Source organism: Chlorocebus sabaeus, chromosome 14, assembly GCF_047675955.1.
Source record: "Chlorocebus sabaeus isolate Y175 chromosome 14, mChlSab1.0.hap1, whole genome shotgun sequence".
In the NCBI taxonomy this organism is placed as follows: Eukaryota; Metazoa; Chordata; class Mammalia; order Primates; family Cercopithecidae; genus Chlorocebus; species Chlorocebus sabaeus.
In genome coordinates this window covers 29,957,646-29,970,945 of record NC_132917.1, presented here as the reverse complement: position 1 = coordinate 29,970,945, position 13,300 = coordinate 29,957,646, and the positions used below count along the sequence as shown (strand labels likewise).

Sequence of the window (13,300 nt, the reverse complement as noted above, 5' to 3'; positions counted from 1 at the left end):
ACTGCTCTGTGGTGTTTGCTCTCATCTTTCTCTTTTTCTCTACTCCAGACATTCTAGCTTCATAGACATTCCTCAAAAAGATGGAGACAATCTCTACCCCAGGGCCTTTGTACTTGCTGTCCCCTCACCTGGAATCTCTTCCCAATTGACTCGAAGCTCAACTGTCATTTCAAACAACTTTCTGCCCAAGGATCCTCTCTTTAAAGAGGAGTCAGGCAGAGCTATAGACCCACCCTGATGAGAGACCTTCCTCCCTTTCCTCTCCAATCTTTGGTGGGCAGAGGCATTACAGTTCTCTTCTCCTTGCCTTTCCCCTCTCAAGGTGATGAAAAAAAGGAGGCAGACTGAAGGAGCTGAATCTTGTCTTCACTTTGAAGCTCCGTTTGTATCTGGTGTCCACAAAGGACCCAAAGCAAAAAGCAGGAGAGAGAAGGCAGAGGTTAGTTCCTTAGCCACTAGACCCTCAAAAGAGAGAAAACATCCTGACTTGTGACTACGGGGTGCTCAATCTGCACACCCCTATGCAGGAGTTATTAGTCTTATCTCCATTTTACAGACAAGAACACTGAGGATCCTAGACATTAAGAAAATGGCCCCACAGCACCTATGGAGGGGCTGCACAGGACTCAAATGCAAGACAACTCGAGTAACACAGCAAAGTCAGCCAGGTGCCACCCAATCCTTCTCCTTCAGGGAAAAGGAGGCAACTTGGGGTGAAGCAGGAGGGTATTGAAGCAACTGCTAACCATGAAAAAGAATGATGAAACTTTTTTCCAAACAAATAATTATTTTGTTTAAAAGTCACATGGAGACAGTGGCAGACAGAAGTGAAGACTCATCTTGCATCACCAGGGCTATTTTCCTATGGATATCCAATTGTTCCAGCACCATTTGTTGAAAAGACTTCCCTTCCTCCACTGAGCTGCCTTGGCACCTTTGTGAAAAATCTGTCAACCACACATCTGTGGGTCTATTTCTGGACTCTACTCTGTTCCACGGATCTATTTGTCAACCTTGATGCCAACACCACACTGTTTTGATGACTGTAGTTTTGTATTAAGTTTTTGAAACTGAGAACTGAGAGTCCTCCAACTTCATTTTCCTTTTTCAAAGTTGTTTTGGCTAGTCTGGGTTCTTTCCATCTCCATATGAGTTTCAGAATCAGATCATCAATGTCTACAAAACAGCTTGCTGAGGTTTCAATTGTGTTAAGTCTATAGATCAGTTTGGAGAGAACTGACATTTTAACATTGAGTCTTCAGATCTATGAACATGGTAGTGCTTTCATTTACGTAGGGATTCTTCGATTTCTCTCAGCAGTGTTTTGTAGTTTTCATCGTTTTGGAGGTTTTGCATATCTTGCATCAGAGTTACTCCTAAATAGTTTATATTTTTGATGCTAACGTAAATTGCATTTTAAATGTCGATGTTCTGTTATCTTTTTTAAGTCCTGGGATACACGTGCAGAATGTGGTTTGTTACATAGGTGTACATGTGCCATGGTGGTTTGCTGCACCTGCAGCCCATCATCTAGGTTTCAAGCCCTGCATGCATTAGGTATTTGTCCTAATGCTCTCCCTCTCCTTGCCCACCACCCCCCGACAGGCCCCAGTGTGTGATGTTCCCCTCCCTGTGTCCCTGTGTTCTCATTGTTCAGCTCCCGCTTAGGAGTGAGAACATGCAGTGTTTGGGTTTTTTTGTCGTTGTTACCAATATATAGAAATGCAGTCAATTTTTGAATATTGAACTTTGATCCTGCAACCATGCTAAACTCAAATTTATTAGTTCTAGTAGCTTTTTTGTGTAGATTTCATAGGATTTCCTACATAGATGATGTCATCTGCAAATAAAGACAGTTTTCTGCAGGGGTGTGTTCAAGGAGCCTGCATTCTAATAAATTCCATCTTCAGACTGCTGGAGAAAAATAAAGGGGCAATCCATATGAGGAGGGTAAAGTCCTGCCAGTTATCCTTGGGGCAGCAGATCCGTTGATCTAGTTGTTTCACTAAGGCTAATGTTAAATTGGGTCATTATTCTGTAAATCCCGGCAGACACCTTCAGTACAAACCACTGGATTTTCTATACTTACCAAGGTTAAGGAACTCAGAATACGGCTGGGTGAAGTCAAAAAGGGCCTTGGGTTAGAAAAATGCCCCCAAATCCCTTCTATAAACCACCATTCTCTCACTCTGACCTCCACAAAGCCTCCTTCCTGGTCTCTAGGCTTTTCATCTTGCCCCCTCTTATCCCATCTCCATCGAGCCAGGTGGTATTAAAATGTAAAGCGGACCATGCTAGGTCCTCCCCTTAGAATGAAATCTAAACTCTCAGCCAGGACTGAGTAGCCCTCTTGCATGCTTTCCTCTTCCACCACCCCACCCCATCTGCCAATCCCTTGCCAAGCTGTTCTCCCTGTTGGAATCCTTTTCCAATGCCCCCAACTCCCCTCTGCTCCCTGCCACCTAGTACCTGGTTAACTTCTCCTTGTCACTGCTTCCAAAGACCTTCCTGACCTTCCCAACTGATGTTCACTCTCGGGGCATCCCAGTTTGATCCTGCCTTGCACGCACCATATTTGTCATTTAATTTTTCACTAAGGCAGTGCCATGAGAGCCAGGGCCATTGCCATTTGTGACCTTGACCTCTTACCAATGCCTGCCAAGCAGTAGGTGCTTGGTAAATGCTTTATATGATAGCCTGCGCTTGCCACATGCCCACCCACTCACCCTCCAGGCTCTGTGAATGACCTTCTGATATGTCTTGGGTTTTTCTTCCTTTAGAAGGGCAGTTTACACCTTGGCTGTGGGTTAAATCCCCCCAGTGAATTTTCCCCGGACAAGCCATCAGGTGAACTACATAAGGAGCCTCTCTTGGGACTCCCTCAACTTGGCCTTCTGCAGGACTTCATCTTGCTCCTGAGCTCACTCCGTTCCAACGGAACAGGAAGGGAAAAAGGAAACCAGACCAGAGTGGAAAGCATTTTCAAACTTTATTTACAACTGTCACAGTGACAAAAAGTAGTTTGGAAAAAAAAAAAAATGCTAGTTTCTCCCTGAGCCTCAAAAAAGAACAGATAGAAGTTACAGGAGGTTCATCTCACAACAGGCATTTTTACTGAAATACTAAGAATTTTTTCAATACAATCAGTTAGAAATACACACAAATTACTTGGGGGGGAAAAAAAAAAAGAGGAGGCCAGATAGGAGCTCAGCCACTTGTCCAAGAGCAGCTGGGTCCCCCCAGCAGGCTCCACCGCTGAGGGTCCTGACATTAGCTGTCAGCCCCTGGCCTGCTCAGACTGCAAACGGTCATACAAAGTGGTCTAGGGACCAGCAAAAAGAATAAACCACCCCCATAAACAGACACATACACAAAGTAGATTTGTTACGCAGTTTACAAGCACGTTCCCATCACACAGCAAGACCGGGACAGGTGATTCAGGGGAGCAGATAAGGGAAGACACCAAAACACAGGAATTGAAAAGGCAAGACCCCCGCCTCCGTCCACTAGGGGAGGCGAGGGAATGAGAGTATGGATGAACCACTCTCTGCAGCCAAAACAGAACGAAGCGGGGAGCAAGAGAGAGGAAAGCCCCTCTCGGTGCAGGCTGCAGGCCTCTCCCACTTCTGCGAGGAGTTGGAAGAAGTTATTGCCATTGATGTGTGTCACACAGGCAGACAACAGAGGGAGGAAGCAGGGGGTGCCGGGACCATCGGCTTCCCAGAACGGAATCCCACGGACTGCTGTGTCCACAGCACACCCTCGTCCTCCTGCCCCGGCATCCCCAGAGCCACAATGACCTTGAGGTATTAAATACAGCTATATACACGTGTCCAGAACTGAGGGTCAACCTGGACTGACTGGAGACCTGAGGGGACAAGCTGCGTGCCTTGGTTGGCCGAGTTTAGCTCAAGGAAGGCTCTGAGTCCACCTCTTGGTCACATGGTACTGCTCCCGGGTGGACTGAAGCGTTTGTCCTGCAACCTGCTGCTTCAGATGGCTCTTAGCTACGACAAGAAATGCTAAGTCCAAAGGCCAACTTTCTCATACAACTGGTGCCCTTGCAGGAAGCAGTGGGAGGTGGGGAGGGATGAGGACCACTGTTGAGTAAGGACAGTGTAGGTCCCTTGCCATGCCTCCCTTCTGCCCTTGTCCGGGAACAACATGGGGAGAAGCCAGGGACCTCATGGCATCCTTTAGTTTCAAACTCGATCCCAAGGCTGCCACGATCCCTTGTCCCCACCATGCAAGTCACCTCCCCAACGAAACACAGAAAAAGCCACGTCTGCTCTCCACTTGGCAACCACAAGAAAAACAGACCGAGAGCCCCCATGGGTGTGAGTATTGCAGCTGGGCAGACTGGCGGGAATCCGCAGCTGAGCTGGGGACCCATGTACCCATGGCTGCTGTGGCTGGGGCAGGGAAGGTGGCGGTGAGGAGGAGGAAGGGCCGGCCTGGGAGAGCACACCCATTCCACCTTGGGAGCAAGTCTTGGGAGGGCAGCAGTTGAGGGAGAGACCTTCATGCCAAGTGTCCACCCTGGGGCTTCCAACAAGGGCAGGAAGTGCTCTCACTACTCCTAAAAAGTGCTGGGAAGCAAAATGGATATATCAGGGAGAAAAGCTGAAAAGCACTGCCTCTTAAAAACCGATCACCTTGGCTATGTGAGTCTACCACAGCTGGGAGCAGACAGGCCATGGAGAAGAATGGGGTGACCTTGCCTTTCCTGCACATCACCTCCAGCTGGCTTTGCAGGCAGCCAATTGCTCCTGCTCTCCTTTCCTCTCCTCCCTGTCATAGACCAACACACCTGAAATGAAAGCAAAGGGTGGGGTGGGTGAAACTGGAGAGATGAAGACCTTGTTTTCTGATGCACCAGCAGCCACAGTGAATGTCTGCTGAGTGCATCCTGGCTGCAGTTCTCTGCTCAATGTTTTCTTAAAAACATGTATTTTTTTCTTTTGCCTTGTGTTTGTTTTCTTACCCCAAATGTTCCTTGCTTGCTTTGCACATGCCCCACCTCCCACCCACCAAGACCCATTGGAATCCCACCACTGCCTCTACTAGGCTGCCTTAGTTCAGATAATGATCTCAAAAACAGCCCTCGCTCCCCCCACCCCCTAACCCCCTGGCTCTAAGCAGCTTCCTTTCTCAGAGGGCCTTGCAAATTGTCAGAGGGCTCCACTGCTCGGCAAGTTTCAAAAAAAAAAAAAAAAAAAAAAAAAAGGACAAGAAAAGAAAAGAAAACCAACTCGGTGATCTGCAGCTGCAAAACAGAAGCCTCGTTTGACATTTTCAGAACGATTGTGGCTCACTCTCTTCTTCCGTCACGATGGGAAAAACACAGTTCAGGAACAGATGCTGGCTGGTATGACCCATGGGAGTCCACAGGGACTCTACTGCTCTTTATTTTCTTTCGCTGTCTCTTCGCAGTTGTCTTGCTCATCCTCCTGGACCAGGAACTCCTCAGGGGGCCACCGGAGCTCCCCGCTCTCCACCTCCCCTTCTGTGGGTTCCACCACTATGGAGGGGAGGCGGTCCTTCAGTTTGCAGCAGCGGTCAAAGTCTGACGGGTCTGGGAAGATCTGAAAGAAAAGCAGAGCAGGTGCCTGGTCATGTAGATATTTGAAAAGAGAAATTCCATTCCTTCTTTGCACATCCGTGTGGCATACTGGGTGCATGCCGTAGGCCAGGGACTGTGCTTTGCACTTGGGAGGCTGTGGGGTATATAAGGCGGGAGCCACGGGAGAATATTCTGGGGCAACATAGGAAATTGTCCCTCAGTCAGACTCTGATTCTAATCCTGAAGCTGAAAGTTTGGGGGCAGTGCCACTGAGTTTAAAGGTTGATGTGACTCTGTTTGGACTCTGTATTTTATTTTCAGATAAAATAATCCCAAACCATGTTATCCACAGTAAGTCTGGTCTCTCTCTACAGGAAGTATTTTACGCCAGCAGTGCAAAGAATACAACAGGTGCCATAGCATTAAGTACCTCCCGGAATAATTATTGGCACTAAGTGAGCAGGCTACCAGGTGCTATACATATATCACTTCCAACCCACACAGTCATACTGAAAAATAGGTGTTGCTAATGCTAGCTTAAAGAATCTCAGGCTTGGAAGAGTAGGTGGTCCAAGATTAGACAGCCTAGAAATGAGTGAGGGATGGGATGAGATTGAAAACTGGGTCTGGGCTGTGCATGGTGGCTCACAACTGTAATCCCAGCACTTTGGGAGGCCGAGGTGGGCGGATCAAGAAGTCAGGACATCAAGATCATCCTGGCTAACACGGCGAAAACCCTAACATGGTGAACTACTAAAAATACAAAAATCAGCCGGGTGTGGTGGCGGGCGCCTGTAGTCCCAGCTGCTCAGGAGGCTGAGGCAGGAGAATGGCATGAACCCAGGAGGCAGAGCTTGTAGTGAGCTGAGATCACGCCACTGCACTGCAGCCTGGGCGACAAAGCGAGACTCCATCTCAAAACAAAAACAAAAACAAAAACAAAAACAAAAACAAAAACTGGGTCTGTTCGATTCCCCTGCCCCAACACCAGCCTGTCCCTCAAGTAGATGGGTCCTGATCCCATTGCAACTGTAAAGTCAAAGCCAAATCCTGATGAAAGGCATGGCCCCCAGTCACAGGTGGGCTGGAAACAAAATCCAAGGATCCTTTCTTTTTCACCTGTGAACATTCCTGGCTTCTTGCCAGCTCTACACCTGAAGGACTCTACTTCTTTTTCCAGAGTCCCGTCAACCAGGCTTTGTTTTTTAATGCCTACTCTGTGTCCTGCCCAGAGCTGGCAGAAACCCCAAACCTGGTTATAAAATCAGGGTCAAATCTGGCTCTGCGGATTCCCTTTGCACACACTGCCCTGTGACTACAGCTGACCCAATTCTTTGTCCAGCAGTTTAAGTACTTAATCCGCTGGGCTGCTGGTCCCTGCCATTCACAGCCCTCAGTGACACACCCCAGAGCTAGAGAGAAGAGCTTCTGTCTGCGATGCTGGGCTCACAGAATCAGGCACTTGGCACCTTCACAGCCATCTCTTCCCACCTCTCCATTTGGTAGATGAGCAAACCAAGGCGCCAGCGGGGTCAGGAGACCTGCTCAAGGTCATACAGTGTGTTCATGGTGCAAGAAAGGGAAGCAAAGCTTTCAGTGGGTGGAGACACATTTGAAGAGATCTGCAGGGCTGCCTGGTCCTGCCTGCACCTTGATCCAGATGGGGACAGGCCCATGGCAGCAGACAGGAGTCCTCCATTACCAGGACATGGAAGAAAGGCCCTTTTACAAACTCAGGCCTTCCCAATTCTGTGGTGCTCTGAGGGTGCCCGGTCTTACTGCAACCCAGCCCCAAGCAGTGCTGCCCCAGCCAAGTCACGCTCTCACCACATCACAGGCCACGTGGGGCTTCCAGGAATCATAGGCCTCAACGAAGCCTTCCCAATCCCTGCAGACGAGTGATTATTAACCATTTATCCAATAAGGCCTATTGCTGGGGATTAAGCCTTAAGCCAGCTGTACAACCAGGCATCATTAAAGACTTAACGAGGCTCATAAAAGGTATCATAATGGCAGCCAGGAGGAAAACAAGCCCAGGGACGGGCTGGGCCAGTGTGGGTCACGGAGGCAGGGGGACAAGGACCCCAACTCTGGGCTTTGTCTTCCTGACCTGGCCGGCCTAGAAGTTCTGCCCTCAGACGGTGCTGTGCTCGGACGCGCATGTTCCGAGCGAGGAGTGGCCACGTGGGCTTTTTGGGGGTTTCCTCATTTCTTGGGTGAAGTCAGATCCCCCCTTGGGCTGTGAGTACACAAGGCCCCCTCCAAGCATGAGCTTTGGGAGTGGGTGAGAGGGACCCCGATGGAGGGAAGTCCACTACAGGTAACAAAGCTCTTTCAGACGTCACCTCGTTCAGGGCTCACTGTCACCCTAGGAATAGTAAGACCCAGGACTCTGCAGGTCACATGGCAGAGCCAGGGTTCAAACCTACATCTGCTGTTTTCAGTGCCCGAGCCTCCTGGAAAATGGATTAGGCTGCTGCTGGGTCTCCGCCCCATTTCACAGATGGAAAACTGAGCAGGGAGGGAGAGCAAGACTCTGGGCCTTGACTGCCCAGGCAGCTGTCAGGGTCCCAGCCCAGGAGGTGAGCTTCCCAGTCCCGATGCTTGTTCTAAACCTTCAGGATCCAACATAGCACCATAAGCTGTCAAGAGGAGAGGGGCACCTGCCCTGTGCAGAGCCTGGCCCTGCCTCCACCCTCTGACCTCACTGCCAGGATTGTGCCTGCCTGTGCCAGGGCCACATTGCCAGGGCTGGGAGAGTGAAAACCCAATTCTAACTATGATGGCCAAGGAAAAGCAAAAGGCATGACAAGCAGGGCAGGGCCAGCAAAAGGAGGAAGGGGAGAAGGGGGAGGAGGAGGAGGAAGAAGAAGACAAGGAGGGGGAGGAGGAGGAAGATAGGAAGAGGAGGAGAAGGAGAAGGAGAGGGGTGGGAAGCATTGGATTTCACTTCAAGCTGGAAATAGGTCTTTCATTAAAATAAGGAGAAAAATCTAATGATGATGATGATGGATGAAATTTTTGCTGAGCAGAATCTCAGACCTCAAAATAGTTCTAGTCACCACCCCCAACTTATCCACAGTTTTGCTTTCAGTTACCCATAGTCAACTGCAATCCCAAGATAGGTAGGTACAGTGCAGTAAGATACCGTGAGAGACAGAGACCACATTCACATAGCTTTTGTTGCAGTATGGTGTTATAATTGTTCTATTTTATTGTTAGCTATCATTGTTAATCTCACATTAAGTCTAATTTATAAATTAACCTTTGTCACAGGTATGGATGTATAGGATAAAACGTAGCATATGTGGGTTTGGTATTATCTGGGGTTTCAGGCAACCACTGTGTGTCTTGGAACGTACCCCCCAGAGGTAATGGGGACTACTGTAACCCTATTTTGTGGATAAGAAACCTGAGGCACAGAGAGGGTTATGTGACTTGCTCAAAGCCACACACCTGGGAAGCGGCTGAACTGGGATCCAAACTCAGACCTGTAGGACTTCACATGAAGCATTCACTTGATAACAAGGGTAAGCCACACAACCCAGGCGCTCACTATGTCCTTGACCACCATTGTATAACTCTAGTCAAGTCCTCTCAACCCCAAACGCCTCAGTTTCTCCTTTCGAGATGTGAGGTGACCTTCTTGTCTCACTAGATGGGTACAAGTTCTTGGCAACTATGAAGATGATAAAATACTTGGAGGACATAAGCGAAATTGAAACTATAATGTCCTCTTTGGAGCAGTTTCAACAGAACTACAGTAAGCATCCAATCTCCAAGCAAGAGGCAGTCATACATACACAGTAATTAAAATAATTCCAAACAGCGCCATTCGTACCGAGAGCTCCACAATTAAGTCTTTAAAGTCCTTGGAAGAAGAGTCTGAGAATTGAACTTTTCTGATAGTGCTACCTACCGCCAGAGGACTTTGCTCCCTGAATTGCTTGAAGCAAGCACTGTTTTAAAAAAAAAAAAAAAAATTTTTAACAAAGCCTGTTAATTGTATTTTTAAAAATCACTATAATAATCAAACCCTTCCATCAGAGATCTTATTTTATTATCAGATTATACCCATTTGGGCCTCAAAATTGTAGCTCTCTCCAAACACAAAAAGTACCCAGAACCAACAGCTTCTGGTTTCCTTACAGACAGACAGAAAGTCTTGCAAAGTGCCGCTGAGTAATTTGCCAGCACAATCTTATCTCTGACAGCTGCTTCAGAGGCTGACCCCGAGGAGGTCAACATTTTTCCACTAAGTCATGCTTTTTAATCATCTAGGCAGCAGAAAAATGAGAGGTTGCAACTGCAATTTGACGGGTGGGGAAGGCAGTGGAAAAAAGGACTTGAGTCAGACTTGCCAAGCACATGACAGGTAGGGTTGAGGCGGTAAGCCAGCCCGGCATGCTGCCTGCCTGCAGGAACTGGCAGGGAGTAAAGAACTGCCCCTGTTCCCAAAAGAAACTGCTTCTGGTTAAACCTCTTACTCCAAAGTGCTCCTTCTCTCTGTACTACAGAAAGGCAAAAACAAACACAAATCATTTTCCCTTCCCTCTGCGGTGCTCAGAGCCATTTCCCACCCTCAGCCCAGGCTAGGGCAGGTCTAGAAGCATCCACCGCCAGCTGTGATTCTCCCACCCCTACAGCTTCCTCCCTCTGCCAGCCCTGGATTCCACATCCAGCAGCCACATTGGGCTGCCAAAGCTGATGGCTGAAATGAACCGAATGGACACCAAGTATTATTAGTCCATTCTCATGCTGCTATGAAGAAATCCCCAAGACTGGGTACTTTTTAAAGGGTTTTTTTTTTTTTTTTTTTGAGACGGAGTCTCGCTCTGTCACCCAGGCTGGAGTGCAGTGGCACGATCTCGGCTCACTGCAAGCGCTGCCTCCCAGGCTCACGCCATTCTCCTGCCTTAGCCTCCTGAGTAGCTGGGACTACAGGCACCCACCAACAAGCCTGGCTAATTTTTCGTATTCTTTAGTAGAGACGGGGTTTCACCATGTTAGCCAGGATGGTCTCGATCTCCTGACCTCGTGATCCTCCTGCCTTGGCCTCCCAAAGTGCTGGGATTGCAGGCATGAACCACTGCGCCCAGCCTAAAGGAAAGAGGTTTAATTGCCTCACAGTTCCACATGGCTAGGAAGGCCTCAGGAAACTTACAATCATGGCGGAAGGGGAAGCAAACACATCCTTCTTCACAAGGTGGCAGGAGAGAGAAGTGCCGAGCACAGGGAGAAAAGCCCCTTATAAAACCATCAGATCTCGATCTCCTGACCTTGTGATCCACCCGTCTCGGCCTCCCAAAGGGCGCCTGTAGTCCCAGCTACTCGGGAGGCTGAGGCAGGAGAATGGCGTGAACCCGGGAGGCGGAGCTTGCAGTGAGCTGAGATCCGGCCACAGCACTCCAACCTGGGCGACAGAGCGAGAGACTCCGTCTCAAAAAAAAAAAAAAAAAAAAAAAAAAAAAAAAAACCATCAGATCTCATGAGATCTCACTTACTATCATGATGAGAACGGTATGAGGGTAACTGCCCCCATGATTCCGTTACCTCCGATCAGGTCTCTCCCACAACACGAGGGGATTATGGGAACTAAAATTCAAGATGAGATCTGGGTGGGGACACGGCCAACCCATATCACCAAGTTCCATCCTTTGCAAATGGAATGAAGCCTCGACATTTACACACACCATGAACCTTCCCAAGTCTTGCATGCCCCACAGTGTAGAAAAGTAAGCACCATTCTTGTCTCCTTAAGCTCACCCTCAGGCCCAGGATTCTCTGCTACAACAGCCTCTGCTGTTGGTGGGTCAAACAAATGCCCTGGGCTTCCCTGGAACATCCTGCTGCCTTCACCACCCTCATACTAAATCATCAATCCAACAAGGCAACCACTCACCACAAAGGGCCAAAGTTACTTAAATTGATGTTTATATTATATCACATATAAATTTCTGTTAATAAAAATTAAATAAAAAGTTTAGCTACCTTTCTTATTTTTTATTAGTTTTTTTTTTTTTTTTTTTCTTTCTTGAGATAGGGTCTTGTTTTGTCACCCAGACTGAAGGGCAACGGCACAATCTCGGCTCTTTGCAGCCTCAACCTTTCAGGCTCAAGTGATCCTCCCACCTCAGCCTTCCAAAGTGCTGGGATTACAGGCATGAGTGCCTGGCCATGGTGAGGGTGAATTTTACAGGGGATACCTCTTCGGAGGCATCCTTTGCCTGGTGGCCTCCAGTCCCAACAAGCCCTGGCATTTGGGGAACTCAGATGAATTCACTTGAAAGGTCAAGGGAGCTTCAAGACTTTGTAGCAGGAAGAGATGGTCTGTAAGATAGTGGATTTTCTGGCTGTAAAGATCAGTGCTGTCCAATAGAATGTTCTACGTGTGGAAATGCTCTCTATCTGCGCTGTCCAAGACAGTAGCCACTTGCCATGTGTGACTATGGAGCACTTGAAAGGTGGCTAAAATTGGCCAGGCACAGGTGGCTCATGTCTGTAATCCTAGTACTTTGGGGGGCTGAGGTGGGAGAATTGCCTAAGCCTGGAAGGTTAAGGCTGCAACGAGCAGAGGCTGTGTGACTGCACTCCAGCCTGAGTGACGAAGCAAGACCCTACCTCAAAAAAAAAAAAAGTTCTACTGACAATAAAAAACAAGAATGGTGGCTAAAAGTTTATATTTTATTTAATTTTTATTAATAGAAATTTATATGTGATATAATATAAATATCAATTTAATGTAACCTTAAATGGCCCCATGTGGCGAGTGGCTGCCTTGTTGGATACATGATTTAGTGTGCAGACTACGAAGGCAGCAGGATGTTCCAGGGAAGCCCAGGGCGTTTGTTTGACGGACTAACAGCGGAGGCTGTTGGACCAGAGAATCCTGGGCCTGAGGGTAAGCTTCTGGAGACCAGGAATTCCTCAGCAGGCTTCTTGCTTAGGCACAAAAGTTGCCAGTGAGCCAGTTCCCACCCAGTTCCTGTTTCGCCCATGGAGGAGAACTGAAAGGCAACACCAGGGCTTCAAAGGCCCCAAATTTGGGGAGCTGGTTATCAACTGTCTGCCTGCACGCCAGGTGACCTAAACCTGCCTGCCCCTGGGGTGGGAGAGGAGAGAGATGCCTGGCACCTGGCATGGAAAATGTGAGCAATTCTGGTCAGAGCCGCCCTCCCCTGAGTGTGCATCTCTCAGCCATCATCTCTGACAAACAACCTGAGCTGGCCACAAAGAGGCCGAGGGCTCTGCAAAGAGCCGAGAGATGCTAATAGGGAAAGCGGACACCAGCAGGTGGAGGAGATGAAAGGTGGTTAACAGGACACAGAGGGCTAATTACCAGCTCTGCAAGCTGAGACCTCAGGAGCCTGGACATCTTGCTCTTTTTCTCAAGGGTGGAAAGAGGAAGGAGGAGGGCCGGGGGTGGAGAGGGAGGGGAGAGAGCCCGAGATACATAACCAAGCTAGCTCCCTAAGGCACTGTGGACAAAACCACACAGTAAGCCTCTACTCTCTCTTGTTGCAGAGAAATAAGAAAAATCAGCCCAAACCCACTCAGGAAAATTGCTCTTCCCACAGGCAGACCACAGAGTCTGCAGGATCTGGCTTTTTCCTCGCCTCCATCTCTTATTATCTCTATGACCCTGGTCACATCATTTTATTGCCTCTGAGCCTCAGCTGCCTCCCGAGTAAAATGAGAAAACCATTTCCACTTTACGATATGGTTGGCATGGTCACA

The 13,300-nt window shown here is 48.5% G+C and overlaps 1 protein-coding gene across 1 annotated transcript in view; it reads right to left on the bottom strand.

The window, feature by feature from the left end:
• Window positions 1-2,970: 2,970 nt before the first annotated feature.
• The window catches only part of LBH (LBH regulator of WNT signaling pathway), a 28,603-nt gene continuing 18,273 nt past the window's right edge, over window positions 2,971-13,300 (bottom strand). The window contains exon 3 of the mRNA XM_007971051.3: window positions 2,971-5,585. Within this exon, the coding sequence (XP_007969242.1) occupies window positions 5,397-5,585 (189 nt within the window). The 3' untranslated portion in view covers window positions 2,971-5,396. The remainder of the gene's footprint in view (window positions 5,586-13,300) is intronic.